At 27.7% G+C, this 26,587-nt stretch overlaps 1 protein-coding gene across 1 annotated transcript; it reads right to left on the reverse strand.

The window, feature by feature from the left end:
* Window positions 1-3,120: 3,120 nt before the first annotated feature.
* On the reverse strand, window positions 3,121-24,935 carry LOC142332436 (ras-related protein Rab-30-like). The gene is made up of 6 exons (XM_075378880.1): window positions 24,799-24,935; window positions 15,644-15,750; window positions 14,337-14,420; window positions 8,756-8,939; window positions 7,078-7,229; window positions 3,121-4,017 (listed from the first exon to the last, which is right to left on the reverse strand). The coding sequence occupies exons 2-6, from the start codon at window positions 15,728-15,730 to the stop codon at window positions 3,916-3,918; spliced, it is 609 nt and encodes a 202-aa protein (XP_075234995.1). The 5' UTR covers window positions 15,731-15,750; window positions 24,799-24,935; the 3' UTR covers window positions 3,121-3,915.
* Between the last annotated feature and the right edge of the window lie 1,652 nt (window positions 24,936-26,587).

The raw sequence follows: 26,587 nt of genomic DNA on the forward strand, positions 1-26,587 counted from the left end.
AGAGAGATATGGACAATAAAAAAATACACAGAAAGGGAAAGAATAGTTGCGTTTAAATGCAATGTTACTCAGTGAAGTAGAAAATTAAGTGACTTAATCAAATGTATAATAAAGAAATCTTAACACAAACAGAAATAGAGAGAAATTTGTAAAGATGATGTTAAAAAAAATTAGCCTGGAAAAGAAAGGAATGGCGAATAAAACATCATCAAATTAATAATAATGTGAAATTTAGTTGTTCTTAAAAACTCACCATTCTAAGTACATTATATGCATTAAGTAATATTAAATCTTGATAATTAATTAGAATAGTAGCTGATCCATTAATCTGGATGTCACATGCCAGGTTGGTACGGCCAAATACATAAGAGGTTTCTCAATAATTTTGAGAAAAATTGGTGAAAGTCATACATATTAATTTTTGTATACCATAATGTGTTACTGGAAAACAGATAATGCCCTATTTGAAAACAACTAATTTACTTTTCCACTCTATTATGCTTATTATGCTTTCGGCTGGATTAATTTAAAATTAAAATAAATTATAATTTTTTCTTTAAATTTTTTTTAGATTATCAAATAAATAAAACAATGACATTAAAATTTCCAACATGGAAATTCAAAATAAAAACTCGGTTACTCAGCCAACTCAACTAATTATTAACCCAAACTACACTAATTTTGAACAAAATTAATTCCAAATAACCAGATTTTTATCTCTAAGTCAAAAAAGGATGTTTAATAAATAAATCCTAAATTGTTCTATCCAAAAGCACTGCTTTCGCTGAAGAAACATCATTTCAAATCAAATGTAATAATCAAAATGATTTCGGTAAACTAAAACTTGGCTCCATGAAAATAAAAATAAACAACAAAACAACCCAATTAATTAATAACAATAATTATAATAAAAACAAAACAATAAAAACAACCATAAAGTGTAATACAAATTATTACAATTAAACATAATATTAATTATTATATATAATTACGCTAAAATGTCATATTTAATACAATATGTTAATTAACTATATTATTTGGAAAACCTATTTAAAAGAAAAGACAGTTAAAAATAACAACAAATAAAACAATTCTTAAGCTGTAAGTTAATTAAGTAAATAAATGCCCTTTCAGCACAATATAACCACAACCTTTGCAATAATAATAATAAAAATTATAATTTTCTTAATACTCTATACACTTTACTTTAAATACTGAAATGAAATGATAATAAAATACAAATATTATATAGTAATATTATAATTCTAAATGCTATCCTAAAGTTCCCAAAATTTGCTTATTGCACAAAAATTGTAAAACTTACAGAACCAGGTAACTCTTAGTGTGTAAATCATACATGGATTACACCTTTGATGTGACAATACATTACTATTCTGTTGTTTTCATTCAATACGCCTTGTTCAGGTTTGATCTAATGCAAATTAATATATAATAAATTAATTATTTACCAATTAGTAGCAACTTAAAAGAAATAAAAAAAATAATAATTTTTTGTAAAATTGGTCTTTTGACAGGTCAATCCCCAACTAAATACAAGGGATATCTCTAAAGTAAAGACCGCTGGGAAATTTCTCTCCTTAAGGTTGGCGAACTAGTATTACTCATGACCACGCTAGTAATATACACACTGCATTGTTATCTGTAAGTTGTCACGTTGCACTATCTTTGATTATGTATGAGTTATTACATTATAAAATAAATAGGAAAATCAATATTGCCACCAACTGTAAAATAGTGGAGTCATACATTTTTAAACCATCAAAAAATTAAGCCGGCTGAAATTCATAGGCAATTAGTTGCTGTGTATGGTGATGATGTAATAAATGAAAGAAACGTCAAAAAATGGTGTGAAAGATTTAGAAATAACAGGATTAATAAACCTGATGAAGAACGTTCAGAGAGGCTCTCGATAATCACAGAGGAGTTGTTGAAACACGTCGATGATGAAATCAGAAAAAATTGTCGCTCAATTAATTCTGACTTGGCCCTTCTTTTTCCTGATGTCTCAAGATCTGTTACCGGTTACATTGTTTATGACCATTTAGGATTCAGAAAGGCTTATGCACGTCAGGTGCCACACGTCTTAACAGAACATTACAAAAAAATCCGAATGGGATTTGCTTTGGAATTTTTGATGTGCTACATAGAAAAAGGCAATGAGTTCCTTAATTCGATTGTTATCACCATGAAACATGGATTTAGTATTACACACCAGAGAGAAAACGGCAGTCAAGTGAATTGCATCATCCTCAATCACCAAACAAACCAACAAAGGTAAAGCCACAGCCATTTGGATGCAAACTGATGGCCACAGTCTTTTGGGATCGGTTTGGATGGGAAATTTACAATCACCCACCATATAGTCAGGACTTAGCTCTTGTGATAACCATTTGTTTGGGAAATTGAAAGAATCTTTGAGTGGTAAGCAATTCGCAATAAATGGTCTTAATTCATGTGGCGATTATATAGAGAAGTAGTATAAGGTATGTAGTTATGTAGTTTAAGAGAAGTAAAAAAATATTTGTAAATATTTTTACAATGAAATGGTCTTTACTTTAGAGACAACCTCTCATACATCATTGAACCATACTAAATTTAATTTACTAGGTTTTTTTTTAATTGCTTATACACATACCACTGCAATCTTTATATTCATTACAATTTGGCTTTGAGATGTTTTTTTATTTTAAAGTATAATTGCACTTATGCAATTGTTCTATTCAACAAAATTTAGAAAATGTAATTATACAGGTGCACAGTACTTCTATTTGGAATGCCTGAAGTCATGTTAACACTGCTATTAATGTAGTGGAGAAGATGGATAGTGTACTACAACAGATATCATAGTTAGAAATGTATCCTCACCCTGCGCATCAACTACACTTTTGACGAGTAAGATGTATTTATGGAATTTATAAAACTAGACTTAAATAAAATAGTTCTCAGTCATTTTAAAATCTTAATAGCTTAGCATAAGATGTGACATACAAAACCTATAATAATACATAGTTTTCATAACATATAATTTTGCAATCAAAATTTCAAAATGAGTTTTGAGAAATTTTTAACATTATTTATGTAAAATTTAAATAATTAGGCTATTTTATTTTATATTTTTAAGTAATAGGTAATGCAATGTAAGAGAAGTTATAATTGACTTAGTACAGAAATGAAACTGTCCCTGTTTTGTTTTCTTTTTTGTGTCCTGAAAAACCTTATAAAATGGAATGTAAGGTTCATCAGAAGGTGGAAATTTTTAAATTATTCCAAACATTCTTAATTGGGATTTATCAAACTGTATTAAAAAATTTTTCTTTGGTTCAAAAATTATTGATATAACTAACACCGAACTATAGTTCTTTCAATACAACAACTTTTAAACACAAAATGACCAAGGACAGTGAAATTTCACCATTCTACAACCAAATGATCCATATAAAAATACACATTCCTTTTCTCCTAAGCAACAATTTGACCTAAAAAATAAAAGAGTCATCTAATTTAATACCTTTAACCATACAACCTTTTGCCTCATTCTCAAAAGTAAATCAATCAGGTCATCGGGAAATAATTAAGTACATTCAAAAGTCCAATAGAAATCACTAGAGGTAACAACTGCATTAAACAAGAAATGCATCCTTTTTATCAGACAGGAATGTAAGTATCAATTATTGCAATCCTGACACAGTTAATTTGAAGGTATATCGACAGATCAGCATTTATAATGAGTCAACACCATTTTTTTTTCATTTCAGCAAACTTCAGGATATTTTAGGTAGCACCTTGTAGTTTAATAAATCAGTCCTACAGCAACTCTCATATAAATGTACATATATAGTTGCTGTGAATAACTCGTTCCATAATGACTAACACGAGTTGACTACAATTGCTGGTTTACGATAAACGGCTGCAACATGAATCGCCAATTGCAGTTGTGCGTCCGTTAATACTCTGTGTATTATTATCATACCTTGGCAATTCTTTGCATTGAGCTTGCTGAAAAAATTTCAAATCAACCATTATTTCTTCTTGTTATTCAATAGTTATAAAGAATTCAGAATTCATACATGCAATTTTAAGACAACCTTATCTCATCATTATGCTAAGAATGAAACTACATTCTTAAAAAAGGAATATTATTTTAAATTCAAAGTTTCAGTTTTTTAAAGTCTGCTATAAAATTACCACCAATTTATCATGAAGAAATTGGCAAAAATACAACTTATTGTTTATAACTTAAAGTCGCTTATTATGAATATTAATAGAGATGAATTTATATTAAGTGTGCTATCTCATCAACAAAAGTAATAGTTAATAAAACAAATAACTTCATTAATCATAAAATTCAAACTGTAATAATCCTTGACAATGAAATAAAACTCTACTGCAGAAATCCACAGATAAATTTATTCCAACATAAATTTTATGAACAACGGTAAAGTTAAATACTGCTGTTATTTGTTTCAGGCAAAAACAACAAGTATACATAGAAAAAGATAGGAATTATCATCATGGCAATAAAAAAAAAATTAAATAAAACAATCATGAAAACTATTGCTTTACACTTCAGGAAATGTCTTCTGAATTTCCAGATGTTTCATATTCTGTAATTTAAGATTATTTGAATGAAGAATAAAAACCAATTGCTACAAAAAAGATTCTATGCCCTGCAAATAAACAAAAATGTGCACATCACTGATTTAGTTCTTTTATTAGTTCAAATAATTTTGCAATACTATTAAAAGAACAGAAATGTATTGTTTAGCCAAACTGTTGCTCAAAATAAAACCTGAATATTGTATTAAATAAAACAATTGTAAATGTAATGACATCAACATCCCAGATTTCAAAGTTTCTTAAAATGAAAATACAAACAAAATCTTGCTTGTTGAATTTCTAAATATCATCATATCAATGAAGATATGTATTTAAAACTCTAAAATAAACAACTAGACAAGCTTTTCAAAACAACATATTTACATGTATTGTCCAGTGGCAATATGTTCTGCACGATAATGCTTGAACTTACAGCATAAATTGGAACAGTTTGATATACAAAATGCATGTAATAAGTGCTCACATTTTTTTTAAATAAATTTAGTTTCCAAAATACAATTCATAAATGTTTAATTATTGCTATGTAGAATACTACTAAAATGATTGAAAATTGATATTTTTATAAAAAGATTTTCAATCAAAATCAAATCTATTTTTAAAAAAATCTGATGTGGATACCACATGTTCCTTATACGCCTATTAAATTACATGTATACATTTTTTTAAAATGAAATTACATAAAATTTTATTTCAGAAAAATATATGAAAAACTATCAGAAGTTATTACTTCTATTCTTTTTTAGTAAAAAAAAAAAGTAGATGAAGTCTGAAAACTGATGTGCCTTCCCCTTGTAAGATCCCAATATCTCATTAATTAAAATTTTATTTAGCTATAATTCAGGAGTCAATGAAAGTAAGTACCACTTCTAATGTACTGTTGAAACGCTCTAAATGAAGGCTTATTACTGCAGTTAAGAAAAAGTCCAAAATCCAATTTTTTGGGATTTTAGGCTTTTTGGACACTTTGGTCCAGTTGATTGCAATCAAAAGGGAAGGTGCACAACTAAATATTACAACAGTCCTAAATCCAAAACTTCAACATTTTACGGCTAATTGTTTATGAGTTATGCAAGGCACATACATACAGATGTCACACCCGAAACTATCAAAATGGATTCAGGGATGTCAAAATGGATATTTCCATTGAAATCTGAAATTTTTCATGACCACAATACTTCCTTTACTTCGTACAAGGAAGTAAAAATAGCTGGCATGTTATTGATAAAATTTCTATACTTTTGTATGAATTGATTTTTATTTCTATATAAGATATTAAATAATTATATGTAATTCCATCATGAGTAAACAAGTCAATAAAATTACATCACTTTTAACAGAAATTCACATTACGGGAAGCAATTGTAAGAATACTGATCAGAGGAACCTGATACTGACTCCATATTGATGGTTTATACTGCAAAAATCCATTCAAAAATTATTAATATCATTTTAAAAGTATTACTATAACAATTTAGGAAGTAAATTTGCATACAGACACAAATATAAATCATCTATTCAGTACCTAAGTACACAAGACAAGTTTCAGATTACCCAAAACTACAATTTGTCTATTTTAAAACTGTTAATTTTATAAGAAAGTTCCATTTTTGTAATTGCAAAATTATAAGTAAGCTCAAAAACTGAAGGAATCATCATCAGAAAATTTCAGGTAAATGATGGTTTGACAGAGAGTATTACAAATTAATAACATAAAAATTCAAGTGAATATGTCCACCCCAATCCAAGTCAAACATGTAAACTAATATATGTGCCAATTAACCCAAGCAACAATGTTTTGATTAACTGATTCTAAACAGTATTTTTTATAGCTTTCTTGATTCATGTAATATGTATAACCTGCTACATCTATGGATTATCTGGTCAATGTATGTATAATCAGAACCCAGCAACAGAATGGAGGCTGAGAAACAGCATCTAGGAGCTGTTACAGTAAAATTATAACTGATCCAGTCAGTACCTCCAGACAGGAAGGTAATCCCTGCGCCACCTACAATCCTGGTGAAAAGACAGGTAGCCAACCTTAGCAGAAAGCCAGGTTGGTAAACAAAAATGTATTGGTGGTTAGATTTTATCCTGTTTCATCATGGAATTGATGGATGCCAGATCTCATTATTGGTGACAGAGAAATGACAAACAGTGAAACCACAGAAGAAATGATAAACATAGATAAAATAAAAGGGAGTGTCATTCTAAATTATGCTTATACGCTATAGGCCAATCTTCTTCTACAAGTCTTCAATTTCTCTCGCTAAAAAAAAACTGAGGGACAAAACTGGACAGAAATTATTAATTAATGGATATTAATTGAATTCATTTGTCTTGGGATGTGAATCCAAAGTTTACATCGTTAACAATTAGAGAATAGGCAGGCAAAAAATTTAAAAATAAAAATAATTTTAAAAAGTAATAATTACATACCTCCATTAATTCAGCAGCTATTTGTAAAAATAATCGTTCAACATTATCTGCTTCTTTGGCAGAAGTTTCCAAATAGTACATGCTATGCCTTTGTGCAAAATCTTCACCTACATGTGTTGGTATTTCCCTGTCTTCCCGATCAATTTTATTTCCTAGATAAAAATTATAAATTTATAATAAGAAAATGAATTCAATGTATTGAATATATCACAACTTACTTGTTCATAAAACAGGTATCACTTTTTTCTAACTGAAAATGATTACTGGATCCTTATATTAAATTCTTACATTTTTCCTTATAATAAATTACTTCCTATAATTTAATATTTTAAGCTGTTGATTATAATATTTCCTTTCACAAAAAAATGATTTACTAATATGGCTACCATTATGAATATCTTGTAAGAATAAATTTATTCATGAAATTGAAATGCTTTTATATTTAACAATTATTGCTAGACAAAATTTAGTTAACTAGTGAAGTAAATTTAAAATCTTTTATAAACACTGAAATGAAAAATATTGTGCAACTGCTAAGCACCACACAGTCTGATACATCAACTGAAGCCTACAGCATCATACAGTGATGACAGTTATCAAAGAAAATCCATTCATCTTATTGTTAAATATAATAAAAAATTATTGACATGAAGGGAGAAAAAGATAAATCAGAATATGTATTTTAGTTAATAAGTTTTTAGCTAACTGCTTCAAATATATTATGCACAGCCATACTTTTATTTAAAAAAAAAAAAAAAAATATACATTGCATATAAGTTTTTATATGTATAGTTTCTGGAGGTGAATTTAGCAATATTAAAAAAAGCCATTATATTAATATAAGAACATTTTTAAAAAACTGGGAATTCTATCTTTTTTTTTATATAAGAAATTGTTTACAACCTAGATATCAGGATATCTATGTTTTACGTAGTTCCAAATTTGGTAATTTTTACATTTCCAGTACAGTTGACAATAGAATATCTAGAAAACTTAACATTAAATCATTATGAATTTTATCGCTTTCTCCACTAATTAAAATCACAAAATTCGCTGTTAAATAGTCATTTCTATTATGTAAAAAAAAAAACTGATAAACATTTGACAATGAGGAACTTGCTAAAAATAATACGCAGAGTATAACAAAAACAAAAAAAATTCTAATGGTTAACAAAATGATATTTCTCTCCAACCATAAAAAAACCTAGAGAAAATTGTTTACTTTACCCACAGAGTATTAACTATTACAATTTTTTTTCTGTTTAGAACAATAAATTACTGTAATTTTGAAATAAGAATTGACATTAAGAAAGTCTACAATTTTTTTCTCATTTAACATTACAATAACTCAAATAAATGTATATACTACATTAAAATGAATAAAATAAAATTTTGAAATGAAATTAAATAAGATAAAATGAATAAATTTAATGAATTAAATGTCAGTTTTAACTTGCTTTTTTTAATATCAATTTTCTCTAGATTTTCTGGGTAAGGTAAATAGATTTCTATGGCTTGTAGTCTTTACTACTTACAAGATAATATGGTATGGAAATTTTTTACATAGAGGAAAATACCATGCTCGACCAGGATTTGGATCAGAAACCTAACCTGCTACCAATCCATCATGGTAGATAGCAATAAAAGAATAAAAAAACATTAAAATATTCATACATACCAACTAGTATCCTAAGTACTTTATTACTTGCATATTCTTCAATTTCTCTTAACCAATCAGGCAAACAATCAAATGTTGGCTGACAGCTTATATCATATACCAATATTAAAGCATGAGCAGATCTGTAATAACTTTGTGTAATCGATCTAAACCTTTCTTGACCTGCTGTATCCCAGATTTGAAGCTAAAAAGTCAAAAAAAATTTCAAATATTCTCCACAAATACAATTAATTTAGATTTACAAATCAAATATTATTTCAGTATTAATAACAGAAAAAAACTATTTATTGCTAAAACATAATTCATGCTTCCATATTACGTAAATGAAAATAAAAAAATTTAACTATAATCAAACTCATCTTCAGGTAGCTATAAAATTGTAGCATGTAATTTACATGCATTTTTTTTTTAAAGTAAATTTTAGTAGTTTTTTGCACAAATTCTATCAGCAGACAATTATATAAGACTGTTTATTGTAAATATAATCAACACTATTCTGTAACTATTCCCCAGCCCAAATTTGAGTAGTTTTTACTTATCCTGTTACATAAATAATATAAACAATCTTAATAGTTTTACTTTCTTGATAATGATAATATATACAACAGGAAAGTAAACAGATCGGCCCAAAATATTTTTTTTTTAAATTGGTCTTTTAAGTTTTGTGGCTTAAGGAGACATTTAAAAACATTTTTTTAATAAAAAAATAGATTTAAATAAATTGTAAACAATCCACTAAAAAAATTTTATTAAAATTTTATTTTAAGTCTAAAAAAACTATTTTTGTCAGGAAGATGTTTGTGCGTATGTACATACAAATATATGTTGGGCAGTATTTCGTCTTATAACTTTGGACCTCATTGACAGATTTTCATCAAATATGATACACAGGTACTTACTTCTGGGGGAAAGAATGAATTAAATTTTTGCAAAAATTGGAAAAAGAGGTGGGCTATTTTGACAAAATTGAAGTCCAAACTGGGAAATTTTAGCAAAAAATTTGTTGATAGCCCTTGCTCTTTAGCATATCTTGAAAAAAAAAAAGAAGAGACAAAAATGATCAATATCCTCTTTAGAAAATTAAACTTCGTTTATTTAGAATTATGACTGTATCTTTCTATTTTAAAAAAAAATTATTTTTTTAAATTTATTATTATATTAGGGATTATTTTCTTAAAAATTAATTTTACCGAAGTGTTTCCCTGTTGAGTATGAGAATCCCTAAAACAGAAAAAACTTTTTCAAATCTATTAAAAAAAATCTGATGTGGACACCACATAACTTCCCTGTACGCCTATTAAATTACATTAATACATTTTTTTAAAATGAAAACTAAATAGCATTTTATTTCAGAAAAACGTATAAAAAAATATCAGAAGTTATTACTTCTATTCTTTTTTAGTAAAAAAAAAAGTAGATGAAGTCTGATTCAAAATGATGTACCTTCACCTTGTAAGACCCCAATACCTCATTAATTAAAATTTTATTTTGCTATAATTCGGGAATCAATGATAATAAGTACCACCTTATAATACACTGTTGTAAAGCTCTCAATGAAGGCTTATTACTGCAGTTAAGAAAAAGCCCAAAATCCGAATTTTTTGAATTTTGGGCTTTTTTGGACACTTTCGGTTCAGCTGATTGCGATCAAAAGAGGAGGTGCACAATTACATGTTACAACAATCCTAAATCCAAAATTTCAACATACTATGGCTAATCATTTTTGAATTATGTGAGGTATGTACACATGTACATACAGACGTCATACCGAAACTAATCAAAGTGGATTTGGGGATGGTCAAAATGGATATTTTTGTTGAAATCTGTAAACTGAAATTTTTCATGATCACAAAACTTCCTTTACTTCAAACAAGGAAATAAAAATATTTTCAAATTAACTATGTAACCAATACATTTTATCATTTAAAAGAACTTCTACTAAAATTGTATATAAAAACTATACAAAAAAGCAGAACCAGTAGAACTTCCTCTACAAAATAATAAATTATTATCAAAATATTGATGAAGAGAGAAAGCTTAAACTTTTTTTTAAATGTAAAAATGGATAAAACTGATTAAGACCAGTTTGATTCTGATGACGCCCTCAAGAAACATTAGTATTACTTAACTAAGAATTAAAGTATTACTTTACTTTGCTATAAAACATTGAAATGCTAGCTGCAGTTTTAAATAAATGTTGTTTATCATTTATTATCGGCTAACCATAGTAGTAAATGCCATTCAGAAAAGATTTTTTAAAAATTAACAATTTATCAAAATAGTAGCATAATCAAATATCTACAGTACCACGCACATTAATCCAAACAGGGAATTTTTTGTTAATTCTTTATTGTGGCTACACTGCTTGATGACTCCCATTCTTTAAATTGTCCCTGTAATATGAGGTAATTTTTGTTTGAATATTCAGCAATTTCCATGATATAAATAGTGTTTTGTAAAAGTTAATTTCATTTTTTATTACAAAATCATATTTTCAAGAAAATATTCGAAAATCGTTTCTATTTCTGAGCCCACCAATATGACACAATGACAAATAGCTTCTAAGTGTAGTGTTGGACTACAGTCAGTGAATGCTACTTTAAAACAACTTAAAGAAAAACACCTCAAAAGAAAAGAAAAAGTGTGGCCATAAAACAAAAACTACTCCAACACAGGATCAATTATTAGTTAGAAAAAGTACACTTGATCCAAAATTACCTGCTGTGAACTTAAAATCGAGAATTAGCAACAAGTGGAACAGATTAATACATGAGAACTAATAGATGCTGACTTCTTGCAGCTGGATGGAAAGCTCATCAGCCAGCTAAAAAGCAACATTTAACACCGGCAATGTGTAAAAAAAAACTCTCTTGTGAGCCAAATGACATTCTAACCGGACCAAAGAAGATTGGAAAAATATTATGTTTTCAGTCACATTTTTATGTTCATGAGCAAAGGGACCTTAATTATAAGCCTTACAAAATACCAAGAATAAGTAAATTTACTGATATTTAGCAATACCAATCCGCTGCACTAAAAAAACCAGAATCGATGCCTTTCTATTGCCCTCTGCCTTACGTCCACCATATCGGACATTCTCGCAACTTCACAAGAAATTCAGATTTGTCTCAAACATTTTGGAAGTCTGCATAAACATGTATAAATGCTACACCTCATTCAATTCCAGCCAGTCTCAGTAGAGTTGATCCTTCTATCACTATTGAATCTATTGTGAACGTGTATATTGTAATTTGGTGTTAATTGCAATTCATGGTATTAAATATTCATAGCAGTAGATTCATACAATATCATGGATAAATTTTTTAAGTGGGCGTAAGCGAGCATTGATAATGAAGCATCAACAAGTGCACAGACAAACGTGGTTCCAAAAATAAAATCAAGAAAATATTCTCAAGAATATTTAAATTTTGGGTTTACCAGTACTGAAGTAAATGAAGAAGAAAGGCCCCATGTGTCATTTGCTCAAAAATTTTGGTAGCAGACAGCAAGAAACCTAATAAACTTAGCTAATGGGTTTATACTCAATCGATGAGTAAATTCTCTTTTTAATTAAAATAAATTTATCAAAACGACATTTGGAAATGCTTCATAGTGAGTTTGTTAACAAACCCCATGAATTCTTTGAATTAAAATCATATGAAGAGCAAACATCACTTTTAAAAAAAACTTTGTCTGTGAATGAAAAAGCTTTACTTGTCTCTTACAGTTTCACATAAAATAGCCGATGTAAAATGCCTGAAGAGCTTATTTTGCCCACTGCAGTTGATATTGTAGAAACTATTTGGAGATAATTTTGCCAAACAATTGCAGTCCATACCTCTATCAAATGATACTGCTGCCCATCAAATCTGTGATATAGCTGAAGATTTACAGCATCAGCTTTACAGGAAGTTGCATGACAAAATTGTTTTCAATTCAGCTTGATAGGCAACAAGTAGTAATAAAGATGCTCATTTCATTGCTTATGTTCAATTCTGTGATGGTATGTCAGCACTAGAAGAACTACTTTTCTTCAAAGCAACAGCACTCACACTGTTTGCTATCTTAAATGAATTTACAAACAAAGCAAATGTAGAATGGGAAAATTGCATCAGAATATGCACCAATGATGCTCATTCATGTCTGAAAGATTCCAAAGTACACAAGCACTTGTGAAACAAAAATTGGTTTGTATAGACACATTGCATGATCCACAGAGAAGCTCTGGCTTTAAAAGAAATGTGTCTTGGTCTGAATATTGAGCTAAAGATGGTTAGCACAACCGTAACCGTAGTAAATTATACAAAAATGAGACCCCTAAAATCAAGAATCTTGTCTGCACTTTGTAAAGAGATGGTTGTAATACATTCAGCATTACTACTTTATTATGAGGCAAGATGGTTATCCACAAGGGAAATTTTTACAACATGTTAATGAATTAAGAGATAAAATCACCATTTTTCTAGAAGAGGAAAACTGACCAGAAGCCAAGAAGTTTCGAGATGGTTTATTTGTGATGGAATTGAGCTACTTGGTTGATATATTCGAGAAATTAAATACCTTGAGTCTTCAACTCCAAGGAGCAAATACTCATATGTTGGATACAAGTGATTACATTAATGCTTTTTGTAGAAAACTGGAATTGCCGGGCAGAAATTTAAAGTAAAAAAATCTAGAAATGTTTACAAATGTGGATGATTGTGTTAAAACTTCCAAGGCTGAAAAACAACATGTGAAAGTTGTTTTTGTAACCACTGAATATAATTTAGCCATACTGGCAAAGAATTTTAAGAAGTATTTTCTTGCTGACAACAACTTAGAAGAAAGTTGCAACTAGATTAGGATCCATTTCAAAATACTCCAAAGGGCTCTCAACTGCTGAAAAAGAAATCTTCATAGACACTTCACTTTCTTGCCACTTCAAGTGGCGAATTCAAAAGACAATTTAGTAATAAACCAACCTTTGAATTTTGGGCAGGGGTAGATAAGTTTTCTGCACTGAAAACAAGAGCTTTTCATATACTATTATCATTTTCACCATCCTACATTTGCGGAACCGGAATTTCTGTGGCAGCTGTTTTGAAGACAAAATATAGATCTCAACTAAATATAGAAAAAGAACTCAGAGTGTCTATTTTTAATATTAAACCTTCCTTCGAAAATCTTTGCTCTGCAAGACAGGCCCAAGGAAGTCACTAATAATTATAAAACTTGTTTTTAATTTAGCATTAATAAGTTAATTAAATACATTATGCAGTACTAATACAATCCTATTAATAAGTGTATTATATCAGTGTAGATGTGTATTTTATTATTTATTATATCAGCATGTATTTTGTTTTGCTTTCCTTTCAGTAAATTAATAATTTTTTTTTTAATATTTTACTTTTAATATGCTCATGCCTACGTAAATAAAGTTACTTTTTATTAAATAACATCTATATTTGAATTAATTTGCATGCTACTGTATTTCTTAGTATTAAAATAAATGTCTATTTTTAGGATTACATATTAAATTTGTACTTTCAAACATTAAATGCAATAAGATTAACAAACAACCAATTTAACTGAAATTAATTACCTTAATTTTTTCATTATCAATTTCCACAGTTTTAATCATGAAATCTACACCAATAGTAGCACCTTGGCCAGGTGGAAAAAGACCCTAAAAAAAAAAAATAAAAAAACAATAAAAAAATTAGAGAATTAGTAAAATAATTGTACACATATGAATAACATAAAATTACAGTCACTCAATAAAAGTTCAATTTCGAATCGTATGAAAAATACAAAGCTTGACCAGGATTTAAACCAGAAATCTTCCAGTGGAAAGAAAAAATGTTATAACTATATTGCATCTCATTATTGAGATTATATTACATAAAATTCCAATAATTTTGAATAAATCACTTTTTAATAAAACTTTACAATTAAATGATTTTTTCAAAATTACAAATTTCATTAAGGTAGCTTTTTTCAACTTACTTCTAAATTTAATCTTAATTCTGAAACTACTTTAGGATGTTCCCTTGCAATTCCTAAAACCAGTAGGCAATGAGAGAACTGACACAATTATTAAAAATTGTCTTCACAATTTAGATCATAGTCTTAGCAGTATAAATTTCAACTAGAACTAAAGTTCTGAAGTGGGTCTATACGAACATTTTTTTTTGCAAAAAAAATCTAAGAAAGAAGCTAATATGAAAATCTAGTAGATCTGTCTTAAAGTTCCTTACCCAGATGGGTAGAAATAAATTGAGAAAGGATTTATCTTCATTACTGAACAAAGATCATCCATCACATGTTCAAAGGCATCTTCATAGTGCAGGTTTACGTTCCCTGATGACTTCTGCGGAATTTGTTATTGGTTTCCAGAGACTGAACACATCATTCTTGAACATGAAGTTTTTGAAAGGAATATATTTCTACATTTTTACAGACAGTGGGAGTATGTATATAACCACTAAGACCTATAACCAAGTTTTTTTTTGCAAGTGCACAACAAGCCTTGCTTGTTGAAATGCCTTGACAATAAAGCAGCTTAATTATTTACACTTGCCCATATTTATTCATGTAGGTACAATTTTCATGAGACAAAATTCTTTTATACCAATGTGTTAGTTAAACATCAGAGAAAAGTATACAATCCTTCCTCATTCTTCCCCTATTAGTATTATCAACTAATGACTAGCACATTATCTAGATAAAAATGGTCCACAGAAAAATTAACTAAGTTATTAATTAGTTATTAACTGATTAATTTTCACTTAAAATTAACTAAATTAACTGGTTCAAATTAAAATTAACTATTATTAATTAAAATTTAATTGAGTCTATTCTACTCTAATTTAAAAACCGACAATACTTATTCATTACAGTGAAAGTTACCTGCGTAAATCTGCGAACCAGACATGTTTTTCCAACACCAGCATTACCAACTAACACTACCTTAAATAAAAATTTATAATCTTCCATACTGCACGGAGAAAAGCCACCTAGAAAAAGATTACATACTTGTAAGTTATAAACATTTAAACAGCAAAAAAACTTTGAAATAACTCAAGAATTAATAAAAAACACATAAAAGAAACCAATAACAACATAAACTATTTTATTGCATTGAACTCAATACTCCCAAACTTTCTCAATGTTTGCTTAAACTTAAATTTAAAAGACACCTTTATTTAAAAAATGTTACACTTATAAATAATTTTTATTTATTTATTTACTTATTTTCTAAATGAACTATAGTTAGTTATATATATATATATATATATATATATAGTTCCTTTTTATTATAATTTATTTATTATAATAATCAAATTTTTAATTTTTTAATTTTATATTTATGACTACATATTTTTTTATATGTTACATTTAATGGTTTGAATTTAATGTATGATTTTTTGGAAGAAATGTTTAAATGTTAAATATTATATATATATATATATATGTGAAATAAGGGTGTAAATGAAGTGTAATCTTGTACAGCCTCAGGTCAACCATTGCTGAGATCTGTAGTTAATTGAAACCTAACCACCAAAGAGCACCAATATCCACAATCTAATATTCAAATCCATATTCATTCTACATACTGAATTTTATTAACTGCTGCAATAACTAACTGATACTGACCTTTTTTATACATTACTCATAACTCCAGTTTTAATTCCAAAACTTTTGTAGAAAATACAGCAAATTAAGAATTTTTTGCTAAACGTTGTATAATAAGTATTAAAGCTTAATGACATTAAGGAAGAAAACCTTTTACAGCAAAGTTAGATAAGTTTAAGGGTTTCCATGTGGTAGAAAATAAAAAGAACAAGTAAACCCCTGCTCAGAAAGGAAAAAACAATTTAGTGAAAGATCACTAAGTTACTTCACATGATTCACAGCTGGTCAAAATCAACAATGGCATATATCTGTTATATTTATTTAGTAATATACACAAGCAGCAAACTGTTAAAAATTTCCTTACATACATCCATAACCACAAATGACTCCCTCATAAAAAACCGTCAGCAAGAATGTGATAAATGGGTTTCGTAACTCACTCCCCACTTTGACATTGAGCAGATTAATCGATAACTTAAATCATAATAATTTTGAACAATTTGAATAAAATATTACTGTTTTTTTTCTTTTTATAATTATTTTATACTATGGGTTATTGTAAATTTCAAATGATACCTACACTCTGTTCAATGTTCTGCTAAAAAAATTAAAATAAATAAAATATTTTCTAAGCTTTAGACTGACTTAGATTTAACACTTAAAGATTTTAAGAAACAGAAGACAGAAATTTGTTACAGAATCTTATAGACTTACCAGGTTGTGTATACTATATACATAAACATCTAGATTTAGTTAATTTGCTAAAGGAAGTACGGTTAAGAAGCAAAAGTGGAAGAGAAAGACAAACAATTAAATGTATAAAATAGACAACTGAAGATATAGAATACTGTAACCATGTTGAAGTTATAATTAAGAAAATAATGGAGAATTAGCATCAACTAACCAACTCAATTTTTTTTTTTGAATGAAAATTATTAAAAAAAAGCTGACAACACAGTTGTAGAACTCTGCCAGAACGCGGCTTTAGCCGTTCTGGCAAGAAAAGTCCTACAACTGCGGGTTGTTTCTGATGCACGACTTATACAAACATACGCGCACACGCACACAAACACACAAAACTTAATTTAAAGTATTTATAATTTTATTTAAATATGATATGTTTCATTTATTTAATTCAATGATTCTAAATAAAGCATGTGCACATACTGTATTCATGCAGATGTCACAGAATTAGTGGCAATACTCAGCACTAACTAAACTAATGTAATTTCACAACTTGCATAGAACAAATTTCGCTTGTAGAGTCAGCAGGCCATGAGGCTTAACACCAGATACAGAGTCAAACGGGTGATCGAGTTCGACACCCAACAAGACTGAATTACTGTTTTACACTTTAAATATTATTCATTTATTTAATTCTACCACTCATATGTGATGTCAAAACATAACAGACAATTACAACGGAATTTTTTGAGGTGGGAGTGCGATTTTGCAAAACCTTTTTTACAAATATTGTTATTTTTTAATTGTTAACAAATGCACCTAAGAAAAATATGACCTTAATTAGACGAAATCTCAAGATACTGAGAGAGATATTTCTCTGCAGCCTCACCCCCTTGAAATTTTAAGTTGAAAATTTAATGGTATCAATGTCCCATATATATATATAAGTAATCTGACAAATTTTTGTCAAAATTGGTTCAGTAGTTCTGGAAATATAAAGTGATTTAGAGGCCAACACCAAATGCACACATGTACATATTAACATTAACATCTGGAAAATTTCCATCTGGTTTTTTGGGTTCCTTAGGTATCAGAACGACAAGATCTGCTAAAAACCACACATGCCCAAGTTCAATCGATTACAATACTTTCCCTCCTATTAAAAGCAAACAATAATTAATAGGCATTTTTAGAAAAACCCTGTAATCAGATTAATTAAAGGTAACCTTTTACTAAAAAATAAAAAATATTAGCTGTCTGAAATAAAAAGATAACGCTTTAATAATAGCTGAAACGTATATTAATTATTTATATTTGTATTTAAAGATAGAAAGAATTAATTATATCTATTCTTCTTTATGCCTAAGACTAAACAACAATATTTTTTTTAATATTTATTTTAATTTTTAAGTAATTTTGTGATCAAAACATTCTTACAATTTTTTTTATAAAGAATCTTAATTACACTGAAGTTCATAATGATTTATATCTCTTTAGTTTAATGTACGTCTACACCCAACCTTTTGTTAATTATTTATATGAGGCTAATAGACCCAATTTGGTTAATCAGCTACCATAACAATTCATTTCAGATAATAGCAATCTTGTGCTATCTTTAAGATAGATAATATTTTATATTTACTTCGCACAAAATCTTAGTGTATTATAAAATCAACATAGAACACAAAATATTTATGTAAACACAACATAAATACATACACACAAGTTACATGAATGAATGTAGACAACATCAATCAATGTATAAAATTTGCAACTGGTAACAAAGATTAGATGCAGCAACATAAATAATTTAGAACAAGACAATGATTACACATAATTTGCAAGCATAGAATTAAGTATTCAAAAAATATTAAGAAAAAAGCATGTCAATTATTTTCCTTTTGAAAGGACTCAAAACTTTGCCAAAGATACCAAACTTATTGTTGCAGACAAAAGAATTTAACATACAGATGCATCTTATTATCAATAAAAGACACATGAATAATTATAATAACAATTGGTTCATGAGATTCTAACTTTTTTAAAAATCACATTTGTGGAATGCAACCAAATTTTAAATAAACAATACACATTTAAGTATTTGTAATAAGTGCTAATTTCTAGATAAAATCTTTTATTAAAAATATAAGATTTTACAAATTATTAATAACAAAAAATATAAGCTTTTACAATATTAAGGTTTATAATATTTTATATTTTACATATTTAATATTTTTTTTTTTTTTTTTTTTACTTTACTTAATCAATACAGTAATTTGATGGTACCTGTATAATGACCTAAAAGCTCCATTTTCAGATCAGTGGCTTCATAATTCATCTAATAAATGAAATGCCTATCAACCAGGCCTCTTAAACCCTTTCTAAAATATAAACACTAAACACTCACTGCTTATCTCTCATATATTTTAGTTTAATGAACTGTAGCCTATAATTTAAAGTAAATAAGAGATATGTCAAATCATTATATCATAAAATGAATATTTCTCAAACAAGAATCAATGGTCCTTGATATTTATACTTACTAACATACAAATTATCTTAAGTATCAGCCCATAAATAATTTAATAAACAAAAATAGTCATAAAAAAAAAACATAAGCACACGTGCGTACTTACTACACGCAAATTCTTTATCACAAAATTATTTCTTTTAAATGATACACTGTTTCTTTTTTCTTATAGTAAAATTAGCCTCAAGACAATGTTTTTATTAATATATAATATGACGACCAACAATTAATGAATGGTAAAAAAAAAAAATAAATCTAAATATGTAATAAATAAATATGTAATATGTATATGTATATATATATGCATATGTATGTATATGTAATATATAATATGTAACTTCTAACCCTATTACATTTTAAATTGTATTTAGATAACATGAAACATATACATTGCAATCTGTTCAACTAATGAACAATAAGCAATTCCCCCACGGCCCAATGAGATGAGGATTATATGTATGACATGTAGATGATGTATGGTCTTGCACAGATTCAGATCGATCATTCTTAAAACGTGTGGTTAATTGAACCCCAACCACCAAAGTACACTGATATCCACTGTCTAGTATTCAAAATCTGTATAAAAGCAACTAACCTTTACTAGGATTTGAACCTCAGAACCTTCGACTTCAAAAATCAACTGTTAAACAACTGAATTTCAATGAGTTAACCACTAGACCAGCCAGTGAGCTTACAATATTTGAAAAAAATGTTAACAGCAAAGTAAAAAGCCACAAAGGGAAAGATACTATGATTAAGTGATGAAATTTTTTTTTACCACTATATAAAAAAAGTACATGTAAAATGACATGAATTTATTACTGAGAATGAAATTTAAACTAAAATAAATAAAATTAATAGTAATGAAACATTATAGAAATCGGAATCAAAAATTAAGGTTGACAAATTGATACACCAGAAGTTATAAAATTTTATTTATGTAGAAAAATTATAACAGATGTAAAAGTGAGCAAACTTCAACTAGCGTAACAAAAAAAAAAATCTACCAGCATAAAACACAAATTAACAAATAAAAATTAATTTTTTTTAAAAGTGGAATATAGCACTAACAGTAAAACAATCACAAGGAGGAAAACCATAAAAGCAAAAAGAAAACATTCATAGCATAGTGATGTTTTCATAGCATAGTGATGTTGAAAACATTCAAAATAGCATAGTGATGTTCCTACTTGAAAGAAAATACTAATACATCATACTTGAAAGAAAATATTCAAAATTACTGGAAGTTAAAATTTGCAAAACGCAAGATGCAAAATGAGTTTATGTTTTTAAAACACCTTTCATTAAGTGTCTTGTTAATGTCCATATTGAGGAGACAAATTCATCAGAAAGTAGTTTGTAAAAGGATTTCATAAAATTAGATATCTACGATATCTATTGATCGATATCTACGATATCTATTGATCGATATCTACGATATATATTGATATCGTAGATATCGATCAATATCTACGATAGGTATTGATTAGTAAATTTGTTTATAGAACAAAAAGCAGGTAAAAACAATAAGAACATCATCAAAATTGTATCTAAATCAGAATGAAAATCTCTCAACTTTTACACTTTTGCTTTGATATGTTAATTTATTTACTACTAGCTGTTACCCATTTCAATTTTCACATTTGTTGTAGCTTCAAATATTGCATGTCCCAAAAAAATGTAAACCCACTTTTACAGGTAACTACCAAGTTCCAAGTTCTTTTCACATGTAAATGATTAAAATAATGGCTAAGCTTTGAGGAAAAGAAATTTATCCTTAAGTTTTACTGGAAGACTAAGAAATAGCTGCAATACAAAGACAGCTTAGAAGACACTTTCATTGAGATACACCAATAAGACTAACTATTGCTCATATCAGGGATAAGTTTGAATCAGAAGGAAATTTTCACAATGTTGTCAAGAAACATTCCATAAAACCATGTACATCAACCAGCCCCACAAAAGAAAGACAGGTCATAGAAACATACAAGCAATTTCATAGAAAATCTGTCTAACAAGAAGCTCATGAGGTAGGATTTTCAAATTTGAGCATCCATTGCATTTTGAAGCATACCAAGTGAAAAGTTTAATTTCCACATTAGTCCAAACTTTCAATGAAGAGGATCCCAACCAAAGAAATCAATTTTGCAAATGGAACCATGCAGAACGCATAATGGACAATCAATTTCCAAATAAGATTGTTTAGAGTCATGAGACCACATTTAAATTGCTCAATTAATCGTCATAATTGCAGTTACTGCACGACTGATAATCCTCATTTGATAGTGGAACACCAAGTAAACTTAGTAGGTGTTACAGAGTAGTGTGGTTTGTCAGCATTTGGATTAATTGAACCTTTCTTCTTTGAAAATACCGTGAGTGGTTAAGTTTACCTAACTTTCTACAGGAACCCCTGAAGTAATAACTTTCGGTGGTTCTGAGATCTCATTCAAGAAATGTTTGCAAACAAAGAGAGGTACTTCCAGCAGGACAGAAGTACCCTCACATCACCATCAACATATGAGAGCTTGATGGAATTCTGGTGAACAAATGATTAGGGCAAAGAGGCAGCACTTAGTTCTCCCTGCCCTCACCAGATCTTACCACCTAATGAATTTCTTTTTGTGGGGGACAACACAGGAAAACAGACACTTAAAGAGAATGTACCCAAATACTAATTGATATGCTTAGCAAAGTTTCCAATTCCATCAGTTGGCATTATTAGCAATGCCTGGACAATAATTGTGACAATTAGTTGTGAAACTTTGCCATTTGTTAATAACTAGTTATTAACAGCATTCATTTTATTGCGAGATCCAGTAGTTTCAAAAAAAATTTCCCCCCAAGAATTGGTTTTCTGAAAATGGTTAAACAAGTCCACATTTTTTCCAAAAAATGTGGAAAAATAAGTTTAAATACAAATTTTCAGGACTGTAATACCTTCAGTTCCTGAAGAATTTTCCAAAAAAATTTGCCCCCTTTTTCACCTCCTTACAGACTGAGTTTTCCAAAATCTTTCCTTAGTGGGTGCCTATATTATATAAACAACGTACCCTCCAAAATACACCAACCAAGTATAAGTGTGTTTAAACCTAGTTTAATCATCAGCCTGTCTATCAAGCATCAATTAAAAAAAACTGTTTAAAAATCTGATTTTAAAATTCATTAACAGTTTTATAGCATACATGTTGAATTCATTTATGTTAACAAAATGTTACTTCATCGAATAATGGTTTTAGCTATTGATACTAAAAACAATTTTCTAAGTACATGCAGGTCCAGCTACAATGGATATTGGGAGCCCAATCATTTTTTTCTACTTTGCTCTTTCTTTTTTTTTTTGATAGACCTCTCTTTCAATCCCTTTTCACTAGCCAAATAGTTTAATTTTTTCTTTTACTTCATGACTTTCATCAAGAAAATAGAATAATTCTTCCAAACTATTTTTTTATAAAAAAATTACACAATTTTCATAAAATATGTATACAGAATAAATAACTAAAACTTATTTTAGGTTTTTCTGTACTGCGTTTTGGTGGTTATTTTTGAATATATATTTATTTATTTATTGATTAAAATTATAGATTATAATTATTAAATTAGATTTATTTATTTATACGTAATTTTACAAAAAAAATTATCAATATAAATAGCTTTTATTTGTAATTTGCTCCATTTGAAATACGAAAGCAATTTTCTTACATGCATCTGCAGTAATTTTACAATACATAATATTTCAAAGAAATAAATGTAATTTAACATTATTAAAAGGAAAAAGTATTTAATATTTTTAAACAATTATTTTTTTTAAATTTTAATAATTTTTTAGTGTAGAATGAATCAAAAGTTATTTACGGATCAATATTCTGTGGGTCCTAGATTTGTAAATATGAATAGCTTGGAGCTTTCTTTTTAATAGATCTGCAAACTGCTTAGCTGTACATTTTTTATTGATTCACTATATTCTAAACATTATTTTATATTACAATTTTTTTTTCTGTTTATTTTATTCTCATAACAAATATTCTTATAATAAAAAATTGTTAAATATTAAGTCACTACTGAAAACTGAATTTTATTTTTAATTTGACCTGAATATATTCTGTATTATTCTTTAATTAAATTTTTTTATTGATAATTTGTTACTTGTTAATAAATTGTGTTTTTATTGATAATTTGTTAATTTGTTATAATGTTACTACACTAACATTATTTTTATTGACATGTAGATAGTTTACAAACTAGTTTTCGTAAACACAAACTTCGGTTGTTAACAACTCAAATTATTTATGTAGTATTTAAATATTAAGAATATATGTTTTCATGTTAACAATAATAACAGATATTTTTGCATAAAAAACTGTCAAATATTAAATAGGCTAACTTTTGAGCGGTCAATAAGTACTAAAGCTGTATTACTATTTAATAATAATCATGTAGGAATAGATAATAGTAGCATTTCTGTTAATACTCAAATTTTTCAGTTATATTAGAGAGACAGAACAATATATCTATATTTTGAGATAGAATTTTCAAGTCACTAATTGTTTTTAATTTTAAACATTTTAATTTATAACTTCTATGTGTAATGTAAATTAAAACTTTCAGTGCAATATTAATTTTGTTTATATTAATTATTTTGTGGTTATCTGTTACAAAGTAGCATAGGGATCAGCAAAGACTATAAGAATATAAATTGTAAACCACAATATCTAATGTAAAGCAAATATTATAAAGATTAACACATGTTTACCACTATTCATCTAAGTCAAATTCATTAATCCTACAGTTAAAGCTTTAACCATACAGAATCAGAATAAAAAGTCTACAAATACAGAAAAAGAATAACTCTTTCAGAACTTGCTAAAGCACTCATAAACTAACCGAAACATGTTTTAAATTAAATGTTGCATAAAATAATTGTAACTGTTACAACACTATATTCTATCATAATCCCACCACTATACAATTATTTACAACAAAAAAAAATGTGAAGAAATATTATAAAAATTACAACAAAAAAACCATATTACTGTAATACATTTAATTTTACCATTTTACTATAAAAATAAATCAGACAAAACTTATATAATAAAAATTTTAGAAGTCACTTTTGACAGCTTTCAAAACACAACAGCTGATAATATTCTGAAATATGTAGTGCAAGTAAATAATTTTGTAACTCATAATAAAATATATGATTTCAGCTACTTACAATGTGGCAAAATTCATAAACTTTGATCAGTAACACTCATGCATCATAATCGTATGATAACATATATAATTATTCACAATTTGACAAATACTATAGAAGCAGACGTACATAAGAAAACAAATGGCCAGATGCTTTTCCCAGTGCTATCTTGATTTCATGAAACGTTCAAATTAGTAAACATGGTACTTCCAAGTTTTAAACGTTGCTTTAAAAAAATTAAGCTGTTTATTATTTCCGTATAGTACAATCGCAACCGAAATAAACGTAAATACAGAAGTAGTAAAATGTATAAATAACCACTATAACAAATAAATAATGACACAATTCCCTGTAAATAGCACTACGTTTTTCGATGTTTTCCAAGGGCGTGAACAAAAATTAAGCAAAACGTCAGATGAGGATTTTGTACGGCTGACATTAACTTTTTTCTCTTCTTTCTCAGCAAGTTTACGTTCCAGCAATAAATTTTACAGAATCCTAAATACCTACAAGTGTTCTTTACGTATACATATCAGTACGTACATTTTTAACTATCCGAAATTTACATTACCCCGCTCTCTCTAAACAACTGTTAAAAGTAAAATTAGCTATACTTAAAATAAATTAAATTGTTCTCAAGAATATTTACTTGATACAGAATTCTATTTTATGAATCGACTCCTTTCACATAACTCAAGTTTAACGTTTTTATTCAAATCATACTCAGGGTTAAGATTATTGTTACAGTTTGCAAATGGTGATGATAAATAAACTGGCTGACACAACTTTTTTCTAACATGGTAATATTAATATGACATTGTAACCTGAGACTATACATATTGATTTGAATTCGAAAACTTTCATCTAATATCTTCTCTCCGGCCGAACATTTTCACAGGCATTGTAGCAACGCCTTCTATGAACTAATTTGAAAATTTTCCAAGTTATTAAGTTAGAATTTATTAAAACTACTTCAAATAGGTTTTTAATATTCATTCTACTTCAAATTCTAAAGTAAATTTCAAATTTAATTACGTTTACGTAATTTCAAATTTAGTTTACGTACTTACTTAATGGCTCTGTTTTAGTAAAAATGAAATATTTGTTATTAGTCTGCTGTCCATTTTGTATAGATTCCGTAAGACGTTAATCTTTATCAGATTAAATCCCCAATTTTTTCTGTAACTTTATACATTTCTTTTCACTTTGTAAATTCTATCTTTGTATTTTCATTCACATATTTTTTTCTTATAATTTTTTCCTCTGTTATTACTTCCCAAAGATTTGGCCCAATAGATATAGTCCACATATGGTAAATGTCCATTCCAAAATTTCCAAACAAATATTGTCCTTTAATTTAATCCAAAGTAAAAAAGTTTAACTACAGAAATATCTATAACAAATTGTCCTAAGTGTTTAAAAAGCCCATTTGGCCAAAATGTCCAACATTTATCTAATGTAATATAAATCATTTGTATTTCCTTTGTTAATGTTCTTCATGTTATGATTTACATGAATTTATGATTTTATATTTTTTGTAATTTGCTTTTCATGTCTTTTTTTCAGTTACATTGGTGTAATGATTTTTCCAATAACTTTTCGACTATTTCACTGTTTTCAGAAATTGTATTTTTTGCTATTGGAAAATAATTGTTTATTTGTAGGAAATTAACTAATTTTACTTGCTCATTTGCATATGTTTTTAATTTTAAGTTTCACTTAGGCTGTTTTGAAAAAATCCAAAGGTTTGTATTTATAAATTTAAGTTTTGTGAGATTAATAGATAATAATATTTATATCTCCAGATACA

The sequence above is a fragment of the Lycorma delicatula genome, chromosome 11 (genome assembly GCF_047948215.1).
Source record: "Lycorma delicatula isolate Av1 chromosome 11, ASM4794821v1, whole genome shotgun sequence".
Taxonomy (NCBI): Eukaryota; Metazoa; Arthropoda; class Insecta; order Hemiptera; family Fulgoridae; genus Lycorma; species Lycorma delicatula.